Raw genomic sequence first — 25,888 nt, forward strand, 5'->3', positions numbered from 1 at the left:
CAAGACAACCAATAAGAGTGGTATTGAGCATTTCAGTCGCACTTTCAAATGGGAGTATTCCCATGGCAGCCACTCGCACCCCCCTTCATTGCCACTGATTGCAGTGCTTTTCAACCTTGTTATGCCTCATCTATAAATAAAACGCATGTTAACATAGGATACAACAATACAACAATACAATACAATTTATAATCCACCTGTGGCATTTACCCTGAAAAATATATTCTACAGTCCTGGATTCTCTTAATTTAAAACTCTCTAATCCCCCTCTGGCCATCCCTACTACTACTCCCTCCCTTCTTCCATTGGCTCCTTCCTAACCAGCTCTCCCCATATATTTTACACTTCATCTTCGTAGCCCATTCCCCTTTCTCCTCCCCTCCTCATTCTTAATTAGTGGAGGGCTGGTTCCTGTGGGTTTATTTCTAAATTAATTTCATCAACACCTGGAAGTATTTTATTATTTACATGAAAGTTGTATTTTAAGTTCTTGAGGCAATTGCACTCATGCATTGACAATTAAGGTTACAAAAAATAAAAAATGTATTTAACAAGTTAAGTTGTTGTCCTGGAAATAAAATTGAAGATAAATTAAGACTTTTATGTTTGATTGTGTGCTTCTGTTTTTTTTTTTATGTTCTACCAATATTGAGATATTTTAGTGTAAACATTTAACAATAAAGTGTATGGGAGCAGCACACTCTGTAAATTGTTAGTGTGAGATGAGGTACAGCACTGGGGTTACAGCACTGGGGATCCAACTTGTCTCCTCTAATGACAATGGTGATGGTGCCCAACCTGTCTGCTGCTAATGCCAGATAGAAGGTGAAAATATGAACCCTGGAGGTTTCATTGAATGCTGCTTCCAGAGTTGAACTCATCCTCAGGCCATTGGGGGATGGAAGGGCTTAAGTAATTTGTACTTTTCCAGCTGTAGTTCAACAGCAAGACCCCACAAATGAATGATGGGACTTGCATTGTCCCGAAAGATGGGACTTGTCAAAAAACCATTACTAAACTCACCACTCTCTACAGCTTTTACCCCATATGCCTACTTCCATTCCTTTACAAATTTCTTGAAAGGCTAGTCTACGGGCATTAAAAACACTTTCTCACTTTTCACTCTCTCCTTGACCCCTTACAATAGGACTTCCAGCTTTCTCTACTACCCCGAAACTGCACTCAAATAAGAGACAAATGATCTACTGTTGACTGAGTAGAAGGACCACTTCAACCTACTCTTGTTTCTTGATCTATCTGTTACTTTAATCACAGTTGACTACACTATCCTACTTGACACCCTTCACTCCCTTGGCCTTCACAGTACTGTCCTTTCCTGGCTTACCTCATACCTCTCTGATGAAAAGATGCTGACGGAGTGATCAGTCACTTGCTTCTCTCTTCTTCCACTCTCTGTCAGGGTCCCCCAAGTCTTGGCTCTTTGGCGATTGCTTTTCACCTTTTTTACCTCCCATCTTGGTCAAATCATTTGCTCCTTTGGCCTCCAGTTTTTGACCGCCCAATGTCCCATTTCTCTCAAATTTGATAACATGACCCTTACCCATTACCCATGCACGCTACCTTGTTGTCATTCACCTTTGCCACATTGCCCATTGCTCTCCTTGGATGTCACCAAGACCATTGACAACACTCTTGTCATTTCCTGCTTCGAAAAGGGTCTGTTCCTCCTGAAATCTGTCCTGAATGTGAGGCCACATCTAATCTTCCTCTCACAACTTTCATCTTCCACTGTCCCTATGTGCAAAGCCCATCATTGGCTCCCCATTCAATACAGAATAAAATTCAAACTGCTTACCCTCACCTATAAAGACCTATTTAATGCCGTCCTCTTTGGAAGGCCCAGACTGGGCTCTTGACTTGAAAAGCCCGGGCTCGGCACACAACTTGGAAGGCCCAGACTGGGCGCATGACTTGGAGGGCCCGAACTGGACACACGACTTGGAAAACACATACTGAGCACATAACTCGGAAGGCTCAGGTTGAGCATATAAATCGGAAGGCCAGAATTGGGCACACTTGGCAGAAGGCTCAGATTGGACACACTTTGAAGAAGCACCACTATGAAACACTTCTGATCAGATGACATTCTGAAGCACCCCTGATCAGACATCATTCTGAAGCAACTCGGACCGGACAACATTCTGAAGCACCTCTGACCAGTGTGCATTCTGAAGCATCTCTGTCCGGACAATATATTGAGAGTTCTTTGATCGGATCGGGCTGTGAGGCATCTCAGACTGGACAGTGATATCAGGTGGCACTGGTTAAACAGTGCTATGAAGCATCTAGGGATGAGCAGTCCCTCTAAAATGCTTGGGCTGAACAGTCACTTCAGAAACCTCAGACTGGGAGAAAATGACTGGAACCTCAGAACAAAAGGCAGAGGCTGGCTCCTTGGAATAGGAGGCAGAGGCTGGCACCTCAGATCAGGAGGCAGAGGTTGGCACAACATTACTATGAGGCAGCTCAGGGGCTAGCTGAAGGGACAACACTGTCACTGGAGCAGATAGGAGGGATAGAACCCTCTCTGGAAGTAGCCGGAGGGACAGGGGCCTCTATGGAGCAGGCTGGCAGGACAGGCTTTCTGGAGGCTTGTGAAGTACCTTAAGTAGAATTTATTTCCCCAAGACCAGAGAATCCTTGGGGTAAGTGAGAGAAAATGTGGGTCTGTGCAGCAGGCAGTGCATCAGATAGTGGTCTAGGCTGGCACAGTAGAGGCATTGGTGGTTAATCCTTCTGTGTGTGCATTCCTCCTCAGACAAAGGGGAACACAAGTGGCCTATCAGTTTTGAATCCTAGAGCCTACAAGCACTAACATAGGTGCAGCTCCATAAGAGTAATGATCAGAAGAAGATTCCAGAATATGTTCTGCAGTCTCCATGTTTTCTTTAAAAGAATTGGTGCTCCATAACTGGTATTTGGGTTGTAACAGCACAAGACAGAAACAGGAAGCTGTTTAAGTTCTTGTAGTAATATTGACATCTGTGTTATTTGATAGCGGAGCTATAGAATGTCAATTTGCAGCACTTGAAGTTGTGGGATTTCTGACATGGTCTCCAGAATGTCAAACACAGAGTTCAAAATCAAAAATACTAGGGATCCCTTGGACAAGATAGAAGGCATGCATCAGCAGGCTCAATTTTTTGGGGTAGTTCATAGTGATAGGAATCCTAGCATTAATACCACATAGAGAAATGTAGAATGAACAAAGCAGTTTTATTAAGGCAGAAATACACAGAAAACCAACAGGTGGAAATGGTATGTTCCAAGCATCAGATATGACAGGTGATGCGGAAGACAATAATAAAGTACAGGATGATTAATGGCAAAGGTTAGTCCATAGCAACAATAGTTTCAAGGATGCAAAGGGTTTACTGTAGCACAAGGTAACAGGTTTAGGTGCTAGTACAGGATTGATGTAATGCCAGTAGTGGCCTGTGTGGAGACGGCGCTGGAGAGTTACACAGTGCAAGGGATGGAGCAGAAGCTAGATCGAGCTGTAAATCTGGATGAAGAAACACAGCGAACACCGGTGAGTCCAATGGAGCAGATAGTAGGCACCTTGAAACTAAGGCTGGTAAAGTGATATCACAGATGATAGACAGACTCAAAACACCAGGCGAAGGATCATTTCAGGCAGAGATATATGTAGTCAGGGTCACAAGCAAAAGGGTAAATCCAGGCAGCAAACAGCGATGGTCAAGTGACAGGCAGAAGCCAAAACCAAGTATCAGATTTGAGCGGAATTTTTAGAGGGTTTACAGAAAACAGCAGCAGGCAAAGACAAAAAATGATTTGCCGCAGATTACTGGGAGAGGCAGTCTTAGAAAGGCAGTGGAAAAGGTACGGGTGCTGATTAGGGAAGGCGCTTGACTCCTGCTGGGAGGTGGAAAATTCAAAGGTAAAACAGCAGCACCTCTGGGGGTAGAAAGGTACTGCATGCCATATACAAATAATTGTTCTATGCAAACAAGAGCTGCAGAGATAAAAACAGCATCATAGATGTTGCTGCAATGCAGCCAGAGGCAGATCGTGACCGTTACTTGTAGACTAAACTATAGACTAAACTATATTTCTTGCCTTGTATATTGAAAATAATGAGCCCAGCTCTGATGAGCTTACTGTCTGGTAACTTTGGCAGGAGACATTTATTGTTCCAGATTTCCAGGTATCTGCAAACTTTTAGGCAACACATGTCTTATGCACATCTGTGGCTTTTAAATTATTAAGCTAGCCAAAAATGTGTAAGAAAATAATTTATTTATACTGGAGCCTTTTGTTTTTGGAAGTGTGTGTGTGAGTGTGTGGTAGGATGATAAGATTTTTTTAATTCCTCTGTTAAAAATAATGAGCCCCACAAAGACTGAACCTCGGTTTACTATGATTAAGAGTGGCCAAATGTTACACAGAGGATATATGGAGGTTGTACAAAGCATTAAAGCTACAACAGTGCTCAAATGGTCATTCCTACCCAGGTGACTTGTTACTTACCACTCCCCTGTTAAAGATAGTCCTTAGACCCTTATCATTGGCTGCTTCAGCCACTCTAGCTTCACACTATACATGAGCGTTTCACAGAGTTGCAAAGTTGCAAACTTTTGCTTTTCCATTCTGTGGAATACCATTCTGCACTGTATTTTTACTTTTGCAGAATTTATAGTCTGCTCTGTCGTGTGGTTTAAGAGTAATACGAGAGAACTCTGGGTAGAAGAAAAATTATAGAGGGATTTCATGTGGAACACTTGATGCAAAATTATGCAAAAGAGCAAACCACAATGGGTAAAAAGAGTAGAATAAATTAATCAAAACCGGTAATTCTTATCCTCACAGACCTGTGCAGCTGCATACACTATAGTTAGTATGTCCACACATGACATTTTCTGTTTCTATTTCTCTTAATATTGTGCCAAATTTCAAAATGTGAAACCTTTAGAATGTATATTTTACATTTATTCAATTAAGTATTTGCTAGGAAAGTTCTGTTCATTTGGATTCAAGAATTGAATGGTCTTTGTTGATGGAATATATTAAAATTAGAACATTAACTTAAATATAAATATTTAAACAATTATTTAAGCAGATGTCTCTTCATGAAAAAGTATGCATATTTATTTATACAATATGTTGAGAGTTAAAAACCTTTTGAAAAGAAATGCATATATTGTAATTGTTGTGATAGAAAAAAGTGTGTGTGTGTGTACAATGTATATGTATATATATATATATATATATATATATATATATATATATATATACATATTTATTTATATATCCATTTTGCTATCTATAATGAATAATGTTCTTGTTTACAAATACCATCTGTTTTACAGGTGACAGTGGCACTGATCAGCCTTTTTGAAACAATCTTGCTTAGTTACCTCAGTTACAAGGTAAATGCTATTTTTAATGTACTAATTTCCATGATTAACAAACACAGAACAGCTTAACATTGAACATAATGCTGTTTAGGAAAAACAAGATTGTATTTTTAATTAGCTTCTAAGAACACACAGTAACTTTATTTTCAATATCAAATATTTTGCTTCATAAATGAACTTAGCATTTGTTTTAAATATCCCTTAATAATGTCTGGGAGAAAATTCCAAGTTACACCCCCTGAAACCAGCAAAGTTAAAAAGACCCAAACTTAGTGATGAAGGCCTTAACCTGTGTTACCCTGATGTTCAGGGAGCCAGAGGTGAAATAAATGCCTATCAATCCTCCAAGAATATTTGTCGAGAGATTAAAATTAAATAATATTCACATATGGGATGGGAGTGGGTGCTAAACCCTGCTATAATAGCACAGTTTGTGGCAAAGGTTGCGTCACCTCCCTACAGACGTTCTGGCAGGCATTATACTGTCCCTTACCTTAATACTGAGGAACTTAACCCATTCCCCGATACCAGGTGAAGAAATAGGGTTCAGATTTGAGCTGTAGCTCTGTATTTAGTCCAAGGACTGTTACCAAGTCTATGACAGCCCAAGCCAGACATCTTTACATGATTTATAGATGTCTGATCAAAAAGAAGTCTCCTTCAAATATAATACTTAAAAAGTCAGTTTGTATAAAGGGATCAATGAGCTTAGGGGGCAGTAAGGGCATGAATGATATAAAAAAAATAAACTAAATTTTATCCACAATGACAAGTGTTATTTTTTATTCCTATAGGTCACAAGAACTAATATTAGTAACATATTTAGATATAACACACAAATTCCTCAAGTCATTTGCAACCACTTCTTTTTTGCTTGGAAGTGCAAAAAATAGCACCAAACACTATAGTATAATATATGCATTCATACTAGTCCTGGAAAAGACTGCAAACTATAAAGTGCAAAAAATAAACAAATTAAACAAATTTTTAATCTACTATATTTGCTGCAGAAAATATTTCCCCGCTTCCCTGGTATTCAAAGCTCCTGAGTTTTAGAAGGTCCTGCCAGCAGAGAGAGGGAACCAACACTTTCTCACAGTTGAATAGTCTGGTATGATAGATACTGTGATTTTAATATAAAAAATAGGTGTAATGCAGAGTGAGCACTTTGCCAGTTGGCAAAACATATATTGAGTGAAATCGGTCCTCATATTTACAGAAAATAGGCGCATGCATATGCACCCATGCAGGTTTGTGTGATTCTGCTACTTACTCTAGTCTGCACCTGGAGAGGAGGAATGGGGATGCTCTCACGTAGGCTGAACACAGTAAAGATTTGTATGCTGCATTACGAATGGGTGCAGACTGAGAAAAAGATATATACACATGAGAAAGACATATTATTTGCGGGTGGTTAGGGTCAGATGTAAAAAGTGGAAGATGGTGATGGCAGTCACCAGTAGAAGTGAACACCTTGTGATTAGCTCTTTGCAATTGCATCGCTAAACCTTAGTGGTGCTTTCTTCATCACTGGGGCGTATCTTATGTTTTTGTGTGCATGTTTTTCCAAAAAAATATTCCTTTTTATCACACGAGACAGGGAGTTGCTTCAATACTAATGTCTCTTGTATTTTAAAACTAATATAAAATATTCTAGTCACATTTCCAATTGAACATTTTCTACTTATATGTTTTAATTTGGTTGCTTATATCTTTGTTTTCATTGTCTTCAAAGGGAAATATCTGGGAACAGATTTTGCGGATACCTTTCATATTGGAAATTATTAACACTGTACCATTCATTATTACAGTAAGTATTTCATATGACCACAGTATTTATGTATTTATTTTATACATTTGCATATATACATTTAATTTGTTAATTCTAATTGATATTGTTTTTCAATGAATAAAATACAAATAAATAGGCATGTATTTAGAAATATTTTCTCATTATTTAGAAGGCCCGGAAGGGATAACTTACATTTAGTATAGAAAGCAAATCAATATTTCTTAGGCCAGTAAAATCCTGTAAATTGACATAAAATCTTTGCAAAGTAATATTATATTCACCAACTGAGCTATGTGGGAAAATATACTAAATGTTTCACTTTCTGCTGAGAAGTGGAAAATGGTTTTATAACGGATGGGAAAAGATTCAATTCTATCATAGATGCAGAATTTGGATATAAGACTCTCTATAAAATATACATGACGTTTGCAGTAATGCATTGTGTTGTTAAAAATAAACCCTTTGATTGTTGTAGAGCTTGAGGGCGAGAAGCTTCTTTCATAAATATATGGTTAAAATGTGCAAAGGTTGACAGATTCTGTAAGTAAATAGAACATATGTCAAGGAAAATGTTCTTACAGTTTTACTGGGAACTTTACCGGAATAGCAAACTCACTAAGTTTGCTGATACATTTGTCTGTTTTATTTGTTCTACTACATGCAGGATATTGTTGCCACTTGGCATCAGGAACACTTTTATTTCAATGTATAACATTTTGTATTTTGCACATACATTCGTGTAATAGTTAATCAAGAAAAGCCAACCCGATATAGGGCAATGTACCACCTACTGTAATTATAAGAATATTAGTCACAAGTACTGCAACCAGTTATATGCATGAGGTCACAGGCACAATGCTTTTGCATAAGCCGTGAAACTCCAAGGTGACTTCTGATATCTGTAATAATTTAAAATAGACATATATTATTCCTTATAATATATTTGTTTTAATGTAAAAAAAACAGTTAATCCTGGCTACAGGATTAAAAGTCAGGATTCCTGTCTGTGGAGGTTTCCACAGAGCTGACTGAACTCTGTTTGGTGGACAGCTCCTTGCATTTGCTCGGGGTTTAAGCTCAGTCTCATTGCTTCCCTGATTTTCTTGCAGGATTTTGCTCCCTGACTTCTGATATGAACCAGGCCATATCAGTTCTCCCCTGCCAGATTATTGTGCTCCCTCCAGTTATTTAGTTGCTGCTGTATTATGACATCCTCAATTTGTGTTCCTAGTCCGGCTTATTCTCGTCTTCCCTCTGCCTGAATCCTGTATTTATCCTCTCTACTGTGTACCAAACCCGGCTGCCTTTGACTATCTTTGAGTCTAGCAAATATTTATTGGTCTGTCTTCCCACCGATTCTGACTTGAGATCAGCTACACAGAGATCCACAATGACAAACTGATACAGAAATTCACAAAGACAGAGACTGACACACAGACTAACACTGACACACAGACCTACAATTACAGTCACTGATATACAGAGTTGCAGGAACAGTGATTGGCGCACAGATGTACACTGACACACACAAAATTACAGTGAGAGTTGCTGACACACAAACACTTGCTCGTTGTGAAAGACCCCCCCACCTCATGTTATCTTTTTTTAAGTTTTCTATTGGACCCTGTACTCCTGTTACAACTGTACACTCACATTGAATAAAGGTAAGTCTGTAGTATATAATTGGTGCTTTCTGATGGGTGAAAAAGCTAATTTTGCCTACAAAAGACTTACAGGGCCTCATTTAGAGTTTGATGAAAGCCCATTTGCCTGAAGTAAAAATCTGTGATTTGATGCATTACAAATTCACCTGAATTTAGAATTATCTTGCACTTAAATTCCAGTTCAAGGGAAGTACACTAATGGCGTGCACAAGCTACTTATGCATACCCCTCAGATGAGACTTTTAGGAGGTGTATCTTTGCATGCCTATAAGGTGCTGCTGCTACTGACTTTCATTTCTGTCTTTTTTAAAAAATAATAAAAAATAAATGAAAACTATGTTGCCCACTCCACTTAAAATCCAGAACCAGTACCATAAAGCTTCAACTGGTTCCCATTAATTAATAATAATAATAATAATAATAATAATAATAATAATAACTCTTTATATAGTCCCTTTCCCCCAATTGGACTCAAAGGGGCGTATTCAATTGTCAGCGTTAACGCTGCAAAATGAGCGCTTGAAAAATATTACCGTTTATACGGTAATATTGCGCGCGAAAACCGTTAATACAGTAGTTCACTCACGGAATTTCAGCTCGCAGCTCAGGGAGCTGCGAGCTGAAATTCCGTGAGTAATTACCGTATTAACGGTAAGATTTTTTGAGCGCCCGTTTTGCAGCGTTAACGCTGACAATTGAATACGCCCTAAAGCATTTTACTCTGTGCAGTTGCTAGTCGATGGAATCATTTACATCAGTCCTTACCCCATTGGAGATTACACTTTAAATTTCCTATCACAGACACACACACACTAGGGTCCATTCACTGTTCGGAAGGAAGCTGGGTTACATGGAAGAAACCCATACAAAAAAGGGGAGAACATGCAAACTCCACACAGGTAGGGCCATGGTAGGAATCAATCACACCCAGGCGAGACAGGCTGGGTCAGTCATGCTACAACAGGGAAACCTGCAGACTGCTCTCCCCCTGCTAAATTGGGAACCTGCATCAGACTGGGCAGCAAGCAGCTGGAGCTTGTATGAAGGAGGGGAACCTGCTTCTGATTGGCTATTAACCATCCTGGTCAATTGAAGATACAGTCATTCAATGCCAGGTGCTACTAGTGAGCTGCTTCTGATTGGCTATTAACCATCCTGGTCAATTGAAGATACAATAATTCAACACCAGGTGCTACTAGTGAGCTGTTCTCATTGCATATTATGTTTTTTTTTATTTTATTCCCACTGGATTACCAAGAAAGAAGATTCCCATTGGACTATGTTGTGGAATAAAATTTATTTTTAATAAAGTGGTGAAAAACTGTTGGTTCTGGTTATGGATTCTATCGGAGTTTGAAGGGGTTACAAGCTTATTTCCATTTATTTAACAATAAAATATACTTCAGTCATGTTTATCAAGTTGATAATGATGACTGTAATATTTAAGCTCCAGACAATATATGCATTCCTTCTGAAAGTACACTCAAACTATAGACATAAAAATGGAAATGTGCAGAAGCAGGTATTCTTCATTGAAGGGGGACCTTTACATCCAACTCTAAGTGAGGCCCATCATTTCAAAGCATTAGACGGTTGCATCAAAACAATAGTTATTTTGTAAAATAATTTAATTAGTTTGATGCCTCAAAAACATTGCTGCCTGAGACAGTTACCTCAAGTTTTTCCTCTAGGCTTATCCCCGCCAAACTTTTGAGCTCCAAGTGAATAAAAATGCAACCTCAATGTTTTGGTGAAACAATTGGAGTGAAACATATTAAAAGTAGCCGCGTGTGTCTCTGAGATTTTAACGGATTTCTAAGGGAAGGAGAGTTCTATTTAACTTTGGCTGGCTCACAGCATTTGTTATGTAAATGTAGGATGTTTCTAAGACCAAAACTTGTTTCTCTAGTTAGGGTGGTGGGGGAGAGTTATGTGCAGGGAAATCAGTTCCTTACGTTGATGGCTACTCCTGATGATAAATGGGATATATGATAATAGTCTATATATATTCTTATTCAGCACCATTCAAAAACCATACAATAAACCATAATTTGATAGATAAGTCCTCTTAATATAGAAAGAAGATAAAATTTACACAGGAGAAAATTCAAAGTGCAAAAGCTGATTTTTTTATTTTAATAGTATATCCGGCTATAACTCAGTATTTTGTTTGCAAAATTTTCCTGTGTGGGGAAGTTATATGACTGCAGGTTCTGAAAAGAGGGTAGCTTAAACTCTGGGGGCCTGATTCATCAAGGCTTGCATACTGAGTGCATTTTCTGATGAATTCAGGTTTATGTCTGGTCAGTTCTATTACACAAAACACTGCAGAATACAACCAATTCTTATGTGGAATATAAATTTGCAAAAGAACACACAGCAAAAATAAAAAGCATTCAATTGTCGGCACCTGTTAAAAATATAGGTAATAATGATAAAATTGTTACAAAAATGGTATTTTAATATTTTGTTCCATGAAATACATTTATTAGCATGTTCTTAATGTTTTCTGAACATAAAAAGTTTTTTTTATAGTTGCTCCTGATTACAAACACATTATAGCTTGCATATGCCATCACTGCACATCGACTACGGGCGAACACCTCTTTCCCTTTTTGGGCTGAACCAATATATTGTATATACAGATTGCAGCCTCTCAATTCACTAGAACTAGTGGCATCTATCTATCTATCTATCTATCTATCAATAAAAATAATTCAGCAGCATTTTTAAGAGAATCATTTTAAATTGCTGAAAGAGTTATAATAATAAAATCAAGTATATTTATTTGAGTTTGTCTTTAATAACTGTTGAAAAATCAATGACCTCCGAAAAAAATAGTATTCAGTCCATCTAAAATCAATACAGCTTTTGAAAATTAGAGTACGTAATGCCCAAATACCCCAGCAGACAAGTGTGAGTGATTAATCTCTGCAGCTGTGCTCAGCTTGCTCGACTGGTTATTGATCATTTTTTGTTTGTAATATTTAGTAGCAGTCCTGATATATAAAGTAATGATAAAAAATAGAATGCCACCAAAATCATGCAGCTGAATAATTAAGATAAAGGTAAAAAAATGTCCAAGTGCTCTACAGCTTCTTCAAAACTGATAAGAATAGAGTGAACCATAAACTGTCAAGTGGATATTGAAACTAAAGACAAGCCAACATAATAAAGTAATATACTAAAAAGGAATCTAGGAAGAAAAATCCCAGGAAAAGGCAGACTATGCAGATATTTGCTATTGTTAAATTCTGTTACTTTTCCCAGAATATCTGCATTTCTCATATGTAGCATAGGATACCATGTCAACAATAATGAAAACTACTGTTTTTATTTTTAATTCTAGCCAGTCTTAGTAAAGTTCTGCATGCAGTATCAGAGTAATCTTGCTGCCTCTGGCTAGTTACCTTACAAAAACTATTTTTTAAAAAAAATGCAATGGGACATAATAATAATAATAATAATAATAATAATAATAATAATAATAATATTATTATTATTATTATTATTGATATTAATATAGTGTCAATCATATTACTCAGCGCTATTCAAAGAATATGTAACCATTCACATTAGTTCCTGTCGCTTTGTAAGGGTTTCATTACACAGTTTAAATATCCCTCTGGCTACACGAAATTACTTCTGTGTCAGAATCTATCACTAATTTATCAGAGCTAAAAACCAACTGTATTCATATATGTCCGAAACCTTAGTTTTAGAAACTGCTGTAATCTGAGATTGTAATGTTTTTAAATGAGCAGCGAGCTGAAATCCAGCTTACTATTACCGTAATACCAGTAATAGTTTTAACGCCGCTGGAAAACTAAACAATTGAATATGCCCCTAAACATTTCTTCAAAACAATTTGATTATAATTATTTGTGTTTTGTGCATCAGATATAGCTAACAATAACCTCTTACAAGTTCAACCTCTTACCACCCCCGATTAACACAACATATACTGCCTTTCTAAAAACCTAAATCAATTGGCTAGCCCCTTCTCCTTCTGTCTAATATCTAACAGTCTGTAAAGATGGCTGCATTTCTGTAGCAAAAGTCCACACAAGTTCTTTATCACATAGTTGCCTACTCTCCTGGACTGTCAGGGAGAGTCCTCTCGGATTCCCGGGAGAGCAGGCAATTCTCCCAAATCCTGGGCAGCACTGTCAATAAAACAGAGAGGGCGGGGCTTAGTGACATCATGTGAACGTCGTTATGGCCCCAGCCCCCTGATTTCATTGACCCAAAATAGTGATGCTCGTTTTGGGGGCGGGGCTAATGACGCGATTCTTCGATCCCCGCCCTCACACACCCACCTGCTACCCAGACCACCCGGGAGAACACTTGCCAATGTTGACAAGTATGCTTTATCAGTTTGTTGTACCAGAAATTGCTCTCTGACAGCATAGAGATGTACTCATAGAGAAATCCAAGATACACAGGTCTGGTATTATTCGCAAAGTTCGCTTAAATTTATCTAGTCCTGTAAAAAGCTGCGGTACATCACATGCAACATAGCGGTCTTCTCCGTTCATATGTCCCCTCTCCTGTGAGTATCATCGTCCATGTATTAAAGTCTGTGCGCCTGAGTCATTAAGAGAAGCAAAGCATAAAAATGGGGTAACCTTAAAGCCTGGGCAAAACCATGTTGCATTGGAGGAGGAGGTAAATTTAAAATGTGGGGACAGATTTATTGTTAGGCTAGGGTATGTCATAGATCAACTTTAAATTTCAGTATAAAATTAAAGCTGTAATTGTGTGCTAGATGTAAAAACAGCCAGTATTTAACTTATCTGCAAAATAAGAAACTAATTTGCACCCCTTGCATTGTAACATGGTTTGTCCCAGAGAACATTTACTACTTTTTTTTGCCTTACTCTCCTTAATGACTCAGGCCCTGTGTCTGTACTACTTTGCTGTGCACAGGTAGCATATCTTCTTTGACTTCTTCAGCAATAGTCATGACAGGCTGTGCGGTTGCTGTTGGTAACTGTTTTAAAACCATTGACTGATTTAGTTTTACCAGGATATCACAAAATCTGCAACTTTGTCACTAAATAATCCCCCAGTCAATGTGTCTGTAATTGTCTGTTGCTCAGACACTTCCCCAATCAGTGTGTGTGTTGTTGCATGTCAATTGTGCTTTGATTTGTGTGACATGTTGTTCAGTATCAGCGTGTTACCCACACCCATCACTGTGTTTTCCTCAACCTTCTTAACACCATTGTCAGGTAACCAGTGGACATTTTTGGTAATGAAAGTCTGCTCATAAAACATATCTGGTTTACGTGTTTCATTGTTAAACTCAACAGTGACACTATTAGTAGTTTTGTGCCCTGTGAATGTAATTCCCTCATAGGGGTGGTCTTCAGTCTTACAAAAAAGGAATTTAGGAGTGACGTGATTTGGGTGAGCCACTCCTATTTCATCATCACCCAGTACAGCCCCCTTGAAAAGACACCAACTAGTGATGGGAAATCTAGTTCATTTTGGAGATTAGTTCATTCTGATCTAGTTCAGTCAAAAGATTAGTTCAAAAGTTGAGTTTATTTGGCTCATTTGACTCAGTTAGTTCATTTGGCTCATTTGACTCAGTTAGTTCATTTGGCTCATTTGACTCGGTTAGTTCATTTAGCTTAGTTAGTTCAGTTAGATCACTGGCTCTGGAACACTGCTGAGAGAAGTGTTTGGAGACATAGATTTAGTCTATTACACATACTGTTGGCATATCTACTACTACCTCATTAGATGAGTTATAGTCCTGTTAAAATGAACAGATAAGTTTAATATGTCTGATCATTTTTAATATTTTAAAAAAGGCAATCACTTATACAAAAACTAGTAGTGACACGTTGAGCTCTGCAAAGTTAATTACATTTTCATTATTATTTTCTACTTCCATAATATGCAAATGAAAAAGACCCACATTCAGAGTATTATAAAGTGTCTTTTTTTTCTCTTTTAAAATGCAGTGATTAGATAAAAAAAAACGTACCTTTAACTTAATAAATGCCAACTCTCCCAGACCTACTGTTATGAACTTACCTTGTCCCCGCTCCGCTGCGCTGTCAGCGTTGTCTGGCAGCTGTATCCGCTCTGCTGTTCAGCGCTTCTCCCGATGGCGCCCCCGCACTTCCGGGTACTCCCTGCATCTAGTCATGTGACTCCTGGGCGGGGAATTCAAATCTCTATATCTACTCTGCTCTGACACGCTGCCTGTGTCAGAGCAATGTGTTTCCTGTTCCTGGCTACCTGTTCCTGTGTACCTGACTTCTGTGATCCTGCTCCCTGTGTACTCCCATTTTCCTTCTACTCCTGTGTACCAACCTGGCTGTGACCTGACTATTCTTTGGCTTAATCCCTGGCACCGCGAATTGGACTGACCATCCCGTGTACCGACCCGGCTGTGTTATCGACTACTCTCTGGATTTCCCTCTGGCACCGTATACCTGATACCTCCTGTGTACCGACCCGGCTGTGTCTCGACTCCTCTGGATCCATCTCCTGCTAGGCACTCAACCGACTCTGTTCATCTACCGGTGACTGCTCCAGACCTCCAAACCCTGGAATTCACGGTTAGTGCCTGTATTTGCATCACTTTGTCATATTGCCTGTTTGACTACCCATCACTTAGAGCTTTCTCCCTTACGTCAGTAGGCTAACCTGGGGGCCGCGATCTGCGGTTCTTCGGCAGCAAAGTCCACCCTACCTTGGTGAAGACCGGAAGGCCGTTAGACTCCGCGCCCTAGGTAAACCTGTGCAAATACTGACTAAGGCATCAGAACTGTAACACCTACCTGGAATTCGGGAGTCTACTGGGAGACCTGCCAATTCTCCAACATCTGCCAACTTCACTAGTGAACTGGGAATATTAAAGCTGGCATGACGCGATTCTCGCGGAATCACTCCATTTTGGCCCAGCCCCCTGTAGCATAATGCCTGTTTTGGGTCTTTTTATAGCTCTAAAAAGACCAAAAACAGGCATCACATCACTGGGACGGGGCCAAAATGGTGTGATTCATGAAGCCCCACCCCCTAAGTTCATACCCTGCTCCATGATGTGACAACATAAACTTGGCAACTATGACTAATCAGCTTCTGTAATTTATTTAGAACAGTCTATAAAATGGCAGAAACTGATTCGTTGCTATGAACAACGTTTCCATTGTATCACTCTTTCTTGAAGGTTTAATACTTCTTTCCTGTATATATGGTGGAGTAAACAGAACTACAGTATATAGCATGCAGCACTCAGCAGTGCACTGTGTCTTGAGCTGACAGGTAAGGGAATGTATCCTGTGACTTGTGAGCAAAATGATCTAAATGATTCAGAAGAGCCAAAAGAGCCAAAGAGCCAGAAGAGTCAAAAGAGCCAGAAAAGTCAAATGAGTCAAAAGAACTAGATGAACCTTTCAACTACTGAGCCAGGAGAATGACTCATGACTCATAGTTCAGTGATCAGCTCTGCAGAGTCCCACACAATGTCTGAGCACAGCTGTGCCACCTTTGGTAGTTTAGAGGTAATGACTCATGAGTATTACATGAGAGAGCTGAATAGCAGTGCTGCTGTATTAGCACCTACAAACCCAGTAGCATATTTAGTTCAGGGCCCAGTACCAAAGCCAGAATTAAGACTAATAGGACAGTGATTTTATCACAAAAAGGTGAGTAGCATGAACATACAGACACAGACACTCACACACAGACTTTAGCTAGTCAGTGCAATTCCAGATTTTTTTTTAATTAGATTTCTATTTCATGGACTGTGTTGTGCTTTCTTCTTTCCTTTTACAGTTAGGAACTAAAGAGCCAGTGTGAGTGAGACAGTGAGTGAGGCTGCTGGAGCTGCTCTGCTTTATCTCTGTCTAAATCCTCCAATTTGTTTTATTTCCAGGTGAACTAATCTTTGCCAGAGCTGTGAACTAAATTCACACTCCGCAAATGACTTTCACCTCTCCTCCACTCTAATTACCTCTTCCCACTCCAGAATCCAAGACTTCTCCCGAGCTGCCCCCCTGCACTGGAATGACCTCCCTCGCTCCATTCGTCTCGCTCCCAATCTGTGCTCCTTCAAACGAGCACTCAAAACTCACCTGTTCCTCAAAGCCTACCAACCATTCACTTAACCCCTCATCTACTCTGCTCGTTCTCCCCTCTCTCCCCTGGTCCATTTTTCTCTCCCCTTGCTTCACCGGCTCCCTTTCGTGCCTGTTTTGTCCACCCTCCCTTAGGATGTAAGCTCGTATGAGCAGGGCCCCACTTCCCTCCAGTCTACATACCTGTTCTTCTGCTCTGTCTTTACTCCATATGTCTGCCCGGAGTTTCTGAAGCATTGGTACTTTGTGTTTATTGTTCTGTACTGTTTCACCCTGTATGGTCTAATGTTTGTACTATGTACGGCGCTGCGGAAACCTTGTGGTGCCTAACAAATAAATAATAATAATAATAATAATAATAATAATAATAATAATAATATATGTGTGTATATATATATATATATATATATATATATATATATATATATATATATATAAGATATACAGCAATAAACAATTGGCGCAAACAACAGTATTGTATATGTATGGTATTTTAAAAGAGTCCACAAAAACACCTCTTCCACGTATGGAGGCAGCCTTCCTTAGAATGGGTTGTAAGTCCAGAATAAATATATAGGTATAGTGCAGGAATTGGCGCTCAAGGTGTGACAGTATTGGATAATAAGCCAAAGTTAAGTGGAAAATATAAGTCATATATAGATAAAACTTTCAAGATTCTGGATAGTCCTCTTGGACCAAGGTTATAAGTCCAGTCTTGTATATATGTGAAAGACAGAAAAACAGAAAAATCAGAGGACTAGTGTGTGTTTGTGATAGCCCATCACCATAATAAACACACCAGAAAATTAATAAATTAGCTTATCTGCATAGACTGCTAGACTGCTGGAATGGTGTGTCCATATTAACCTTGGACTTTTTTTCCCAAAAACAAAATGGCAATATTCCCATATATATGCACATGGCTCCTCTTTCCATATGTGACTACTCCATTCAGAATGTGAAAAGAAAACGGACTTCTTACCGGTATATAATTTTAACAATCCTCCGGAGGGAATAGCAATAGCATGTCCTGGTTCGACAAACTCAAAGACGCTGCCACAACCCGTTGATTTAGTGAGAGTGTGATGTACTCACTGTTTGCCGCTCGTCCAATAGATGTAACCTCTTAAGACTTTGATGGAAACAAGGAGATGAAAATTGGCTTCACTTGAAAAAAGGTGCTTAAAATGTTTGTAGTACAAAACGTTTCGTCCCATTTGGCTCAGGACTTTCTCAAAGCTGCTGTAGGTAAAAACATAGCCCTTACTTAAAGGGCCATTGGGTGTGGTTAATCAAAACATAAATACAGTTTAATGGGACCAATTTAATCAAGTAAATTTGGTAATAGTTTAAAATGTACTAAAAATCAGAAAAAAGCAAAAAAACATATATATATAATATAGAAATATAATAACAATATTAAATAAATATAAGAATATAATAAAAAGTATATGTAATAATGAATTGAATACAAAGAAATACTAAACAATAAAAAATAATAAAAAATAAACAATTTATACACACACATCATAAAAAAATAAAAAATAAACAGAAAATATTTTAACATCTTAGGGGAACTCAAATACAGAAGGGAGAGAAAAGAAAGGAGGGAATCTAACCTCCAAAAATACATAATATTGTACCAGTAGACAACCTATCTCATAATCTACCATATTATACCCAACAAACAATCCATAATTAAGAATCCATAAATAAAAATGGGGATTGGCAAATATCGGCATGGCAAATATTAGAACACATATACACACATACACACATACATATATGTGTACATAGATATCTCTTCATCCATAATACATGCACATGTATACATATACATACATGTGCACACATATATATATATATATATATATATATATATACACACATGCTTGCATGGACCGGACCAAGGTAACTGTATTGTGCATATAGGGATAATTTGTGAACCTTCAAGCTAAACATTTGAAATCCAATGCATCATTCAAACCTCTTGGAGACAACGTTCCAAGCTTTAAAATCCAAGCGTATTCATTAACACATAATTTCTTGAATCTGTCACCTTTTCTCATGGTAGTTTTTATATGTTCCAGACCAACTAGAGTCAGACATTCTGGACTCCCTGCATGTATATCAGAACAGTGTTTAGAAGCACTATGCATCTGTAATCTATTAATAATATTGCAAATCAAAATATACTAAATCCATTAATATTGCACCTATGTTCACGGAAACAATTTTTTAATGGTCTGGTTGTCCTACACACATATTGTAATCTGCAACTGCATTCTAATAACACCTTATTTCCAAAGGCAGAGAGGGTGATATCCAGGAAGTTCACCATATAATAATCGAATGTATGAGTAAATTTAAGATTATAAGTGTTAATATTTAAAATAGAAACAAATTCAAGTGCCAAATCTAACCCCCCCTCTCCAAATAATAAATAAATCGATTGTGTAGTGTCCATAAAGGACCAGGTTCGCGCTGTAAGGTCTATTCCGGACGTAATCATTTTCAAATTCACCCATGTAAAGATTAGCAAAACTGGGCGCCATACCGAGGATCTGAAGAAAAAAATTATTCTCAAATAAAAAAATAATTGTGAGTTAAGATAAAGGAAATAGCCTTCAGAATAAGTGAATGTCTCCCGTCTGAGATTCCAGTATCTGTATCAATAAACGTACCAATTGCTCTCAACCCTTCTTCATGAGGTATGTTGGTATAGAGGGCTTGGACATCTAAAGTAAGAAATCCATAGACATTACTCCAACCTATCTGTTCAAAGATCTTTAGAACATGAAGTGTGTCTTTGATATATGACCTCAGACTGGAGACGTGACTTTGTAAATAATAATCAACAAAAAAAGAAAGATTGGAAGTTAGAGAACTAAGGATTTGTAGATTTTCGGGATGGTGATAGAAAATAGGGATAACAGGGTGTAAATACTCATATTTTTCCAAGCTCTGTTTTTAAAGTAATGTGGATACTAATGGTGCACAAATGGTTGATACAAAGCCTACACAAACATCTATTATTGCTACTGGTATGTACAAGTTATGAGTGCTTTACAGTCAGCTATCACCTTGGAAGGCATTTAAATAAACACTTCTGTTATTTTTTCTGTTATTCTTTTATTTTTACACCAGATATCTGTGAAACTATAACCCCAGTAACTGCTCAAAATGAGCCTGATTCATGTTCGGCCATAAGTCCCTTTAAGTGCCGTATATTGCACATACTCAGAAACAGAACTTACACCAAAGAATGCACTGGAGTGGGTGGACAAATGTAGGCAATATACAGTAAGGACCTGTCTAGGGCATGTTAAAACAGATGGGTAGCACGGTGGCTCAGTGTTTAGCACTTCTGCCTTACAGCACTGGGGTCATGAGTTCAATTCCCGACCATGGCCTTATCTGTGAGGAGTTTGTATGATCTCTCCGTGTATGCGTGGGTTTCCTCCGGGTGCTCCGGTTTCCTCCCACACTCCAAAAACATACTGGTAGGTTAATTGGCTGCTATCAAAAATTGACCCTAGTGTCGCTCTCTCTCTGTCTGTCAGTGTGTGTGTGTGTGTGTGTGTGTGTTAGGAATTTTAGACTGTAAGCTCCAATGGAGAAGGGACTGATGTGAGTGAATTCTCTGTACAGCACTGCGTAATTAGTGGCGCTATATAAATAAATGATGATGCGACTGATTCAAGTCCTGCATTTCTCTACAGTAAGCTTTAATAATCAGGGATCTCAGATCACAAAATTACCTCTTACCTCCAAAAGATCACAATTTGATCACAATTGAAAAGACAAAGTGGGTAGACGTTTAAGCCATGTAAAAAAAAATACATGTCTAAAAAAATTAGGAAATCTGTGCAGATCTCGCACACAGTATGGGATATCATGACAACAATAATAAAATCTACTATTTCTGGTTTTAATTCCACACACTCTCAGTAAAGCACTGAAAGCAATCTCAGAGTGATCCTGCTGCCTCTGGCTAGCTTTCTTACAAAGCCTATTTAATAAAAAAAACTCAGTGGTTCAATTAAATAGTTTGTATTACCCCCTGGCAACATAAAATTACTTTTATGTTGGAACCTATCACTAATTTATCAGAACTACAAACCAAACGTGTAGGTGTTAGAAACTGCTGTGTACTGAGATTTTAACTTGCAGGATATCATACAAGTATGATGACAGTGTAATACATGCAATTTGCAGTCTTGGCCATAAAAATAATAAACATGTTATGGTCAAAATGACTGCATGATGTAAATAAGGCTGATGGCAATATCATCTCACTTGTAAGAACCAATTGTGCACTCTTTTGTTTTACTCTATCAACACAATCTGTAATAAAGAGTTGTTTTTAGCAAATATTGCACCTGCTATGGCTGGCATTTAGGCACTTAAAGCTGCTACCAGCCTGATTATTTTTACATTATTTTTTTAAGATGTAGTGGTACATAACCATAAGCAACAAATATTTTATTTCCTATTTGCACCTTTTACAGATGCAAGAAGATAGTAATACTAGCTAGCTAAATTGTTTCAAGGTGGTTCCCAAAGTAGTTTCTTTAACCAGTTCTTAAATTTGCAACACATTCTTTAAGTTTGGATAAACTAAAAAAATTGGAGCTAGATTTGAACAAGACTTGACCATATTCAAGCCAGTTGGGACATGTTTAAGCTTGTTCAAACTAAAATGCCTACATTGTATAATATTTTTGAAGTTTTTTTTATGTATAAAGGAAATTTAAACTTCAAAACTAACAAAATAATGTTTGCAGTCCGAACAAAATAAAAAAAAGTTAAATATAATATACATAGGATGAAAAGAAAAAAAGATAAACATTATAGTTAAAAATTAAAATTGTAGTTAACAGCAGTTTAAAAATGCACACTATAATAGTGAACAAAAACAAATCTTGATTTTATCAAGATGGTTTGATTTTTGAGAACTTGGACAGTTTGCTTGGATTTTGAACTGACTCAAATTGTTTAAACATCTCTAGTTAATTGTTTACAAACAAAGTGTTACTTTTTGGGTAGTCAGATTTCAAGCTACTTTAAATAAGTCTCTGGGGTATATTTGCTAAACTGCGGGTAAGAAAAGTGGAGATGTTGTCTATAGCAACCAATCAGATTGTAGCTGTCATTTTCCAGAATGTACTAAATAAATGATAACTAGAATCTGGTTGCTATAGGCAACATTTCCACTTTTTCAAACCAGCAAATTAGTAAACCTAGACCTCTGACTTCAATAGAATATGCTTACTATTCTGTGCATACAAATAAAAATGTCAGTATAATAAAGTTAGTGTCAAAATATGTTATTCTCTTGGCCAATGTATGTTTTTTTCTTTACCCAGTGGATCTTTTCGAGAAACAATGAGTGTTGTTAGTCAGTATATTTAAATGGGTTTCAAAGAAAGTTTTCCTCTAATGCACTAGAGAAAAATGTGTCAGTGAATATCTTCAATGTGATAGATTTGCATCAATTAGGTGCACTTTCTATTGGGGAGAACATTTTTATGCACACAAATAAATGTAATTAAAACATTAAAATGTACAAATGCAACACATGATAGATATACAGTTGCAATGCTTATTTGCTTTTATTATCTATTTAAAACTTCAATGGGTCTCCAAAGAGTGGTATTTTAATAGAAAATTGTAAAGTTGAAATTAATTAAGCGAGTTATCCAAAAAGTGACAGCTCTATAGGATTTTCAAAATCCATTTTACTTTTGCTGATGTACTTCCAAACATCAGAATGGGGACAAACACCTGTGTTCGCACACAATGGTCAACATTTGTGCAAAATGTATATGCTGTACATTTCTGCATTTTGTACATTTTGTACTCCAAGTTAATAGACAAGTAGGAGAAGCCCACAACATACTGGTTGGCTTCTGACAGAATGTAAGCTCCTTTGGTGCAGGGACTGATATGAATTATTTCATATTTTCTGTACAGCTCTGTGTAGTATGAATGATGGTATATAACTAAATGATAATACTACTACTAATGATGACGATTAAAGAAATTTGGAGATAACTCAGGAGAATGTTATGATCACCTCTGCTCAGTTTCTACGCAAAGTACTGGATTAGCTGGATTTGAAGTGTTACAGTGCAATTTGTCTCAGAAATATCTGACGCTGGTAGCTTGAATGGTAATATTCTAATTATTATAACTGACACATACTTTAATTATTTACTTATTTAATTTTGAACTGCAAATATAGACTTTACTTTCAAAAACCCATCATTACTGTAATGTTTGTATTGTAGTTATCAATAAATATTGTTCGACGCGATTAATGTGGTTCCAAAGCACAAAAGAGATTTAATAGCAAAATTAAGCAGAACACAATTGTGAGGATACCGGGTTTAACGTAACCTTCTGTGCCGCACAGCTGGCCTACCCGGTACCTACCAAAGGTTCAAAATCACCCAGGCAAATATCCAAAATAATACAAATAAGTTTATTTAACAAAATGGTAGCACAAAACAGCAATAAACATACTTAAATAATAACTTGCAACAAATGACACTACAGTCTGGCACAGAAAACATTCAGGGTATAATGAAACACCTCACAAGTATCTTTGTCACTGTCAGGGACTGCTGTCTAACAATCCAAGCTTATCCCCCTCTCTCCTTTAAGGCTACCAGCAAACATAGCGGTCCTAAGTCACTGTCACTCCACTTTCGGCGGACACACAGCTCCCCAAGACCTGGAGAGGTAGAACAGGGCAACAGCAGTACTCCAGGGACCAACTGTCCCTTTCCTGTCAGGGGCAGAGATTTATATCTCAACATCAGCCTGACTTCAGCTATCACTTTGAAGTGAATGCCAATTTGCTGTCCTCTGTAGCTGTCTTTTAAGCCCAAGAATGACCTCATCAGCAATTCGGGCCGGATTAAGGGAATGGAGGTCCCTGGGCTAAGGGGCCTCCATTCCTCCATGAGGGCTCCTCCCCCCCATGATCCGAGCTGCCCCCCCAGGTGAGCCGAGCTGCCCCCAAGGCACTTACCTCCTTCTCCTGCCATTGCAGTCCTTCCCCGGCGCGCTGTACGCTCTTTACTGAGGAGATCTCGTGAGAGTGAGACTCACGAGAACTCCTCAGTAAGGAGACTACAGGGCGGGGAAGGATCGCAGTGAAAGTGCTCAGCAGCATTGATCGCGCCGGAGGGTGCCCCTGCCCCCGACAGATCAATAATGCTGCTGAGCACTTTCAAGGGCCCCCTGGATGCCCGAGGCCCCTGGGCTGTAGCCCAGTTAGCCCTAGGGTTAATCCGGCCCTGTACATACGCTACACAGCCCTGGATTGAGAAGCAGCCCGTCAATCTTGAGAGCTGTTGGCAAAGAGAGACTGTTCCTAAATCCGAGGCTGCTTTTATGTTGTTAAGTTTAGAAAAAACACTGATGATGTCACAGAATATACACAGTTAACACTAAGAGAGTTCTTCATTGGTCCAGGGTTAAAGATGTTCCAGAAGACAGCTGGTCATAGGTCAGTTCATTTGATCTTCTCCAAAAGGAGAGGGCCGCTCACTCAAACTGATGCCTACGAGTCTTCCCATGGAAGAACCAGTTTAAATTGACCCATTAGAAGAGTGTTTTGTGTATTAATCTCATACTGTTCATAACTTGTGATTGCTAGATTGCTACTCTGTTGAAGCAGGAATAATGCTGGTGAAATAAGCTTTAATATGATACCAAACTCTTTACATTTTAGAGGACCTAAACTATAAATACCTTTACTTTAACATTATCTGTATAAATAACCTTTAATTCATTTATTAAATGATCGAGTGTGATTTGGAACTATTAGAAAATTTGTACTATTTCTAAGTGAAAATGTAAATGTAAGTGTGTGTGTTATTAATCAGTGCGTTTGCATCATTACACGTGGCCTACTGATTGCAATCGCATGGTAAACTAATATTAATATCAATTTAGCCGACTTTATCCAATTATTTGACTTTCACATTATATTATGAAGAACATCAACATTATAGGAAATGTAAACAAAAAAAGACTTATTTACTAATACAGCATTGTATTTAGGTGCAAAACGTGCATTAAACTATAGCAATCAGTAGAGATGCTTGAATTATTCTAGCCAGTTAATTTCAAGCAAACCACCATAGTTCCACAAACTAGAACTTTTGGTCGACCATTGTGGTGTGTATTACAACTGATAAGCTGTTAACTTGAATTTGAAGTTCACATTCACAACTTACTACTAAAACACATACAAATAAAATAGAAAATGTTTTGATTCAAACCCTTGAGCCTGGTTCAACATATTCCATCTTGTTCAACCTTTAATAGTTGCATTTTATAGAATGTTTAATATGTTTTTTCATAAAAAAAGATTTTTTTGAGCTTTATATTTGAGTTAGAACTTTAAATTTTCCATTTACCTGGGAAATAGTTAAAAATACTATCCAATGTAGTTTATTTAAACTCGAACAAGCTTGGACATCTTTAAATTGGTTGATGGTTGAACCTGTTCACCTTTTTCAAATATAGCTCCAACTTTCTAACTGGTTTAATGGAGGATGAGCTTTAAACAATTTTGCGAAAATCTTTATAAATGAGCCCAACTCTGTTTTGTCTTCTGATACTCTCAGAAAAGTAAGAATCTGTACAATTATGTTACAAAATGTTCTTGTTTTTTCAGCTCTTGCTTTTTATTACAAGGAACGCTTGGCATTACTGCACTGTTAAAGCTTAAGACACAGAGATAAACATAAATACAGTCTTTAGTTCCATACTTTTTTACAAGTTTAACTATACAGTAAATTATAGCATAAACACCTTCCAATTCCAATCATGGGAAATGACTGTTTGTACATTTTAATGCATTATGGAAAGGCATTGAGCACTGACAAGTATAAACATAGCAATTACCAAGTCAAC

The 25,888-nt window shown here is 37.8% G+C and overlaps 1 protein-coding gene across 4 annotated transcripts in view; it reads left to right on the forward strand.

The window, feature by feature from the left end:
• The window catches only part of KCNT2 (potassium sodium-activated channel subfamily T member 2), a 614,388-nt gene that overhangs the window by 270,912 nt on the left and 317,588 nt on the right, over positions 1–25,888 (forward strand). For all 4 annotated transcript variants that reach the window (XM_075182645.1, XM_075182644.1, XM_075182642.1 and 1 more), the window contains exons 5-6: positions 5,352–5,411; positions 7,135–7,209. In XM_075182645.1, the coding sequence (XP_075038746.1) occupies positions 5,352–5,411; positions 7,135–7,209 (135 nt within the window). The remainder of the gene's footprint in view (positions 1–5,351; positions 5,412–7,134; positions 7,210–25,888) is intronic.

Source organism: Mixophyes fleayi, chromosome 8 (assembly GCF_038048845.1).
Source record: "Mixophyes fleayi isolate aMixFle1 chromosome 8, aMixFle1.hap1, whole genome shotgun sequence".
NCBI classification, from domain to species: Eukaryota; Metazoa; Chordata; class Amphibia; order Anura; family Limnodynastidae; genus Mixophyes; species Mixophyes fleayi.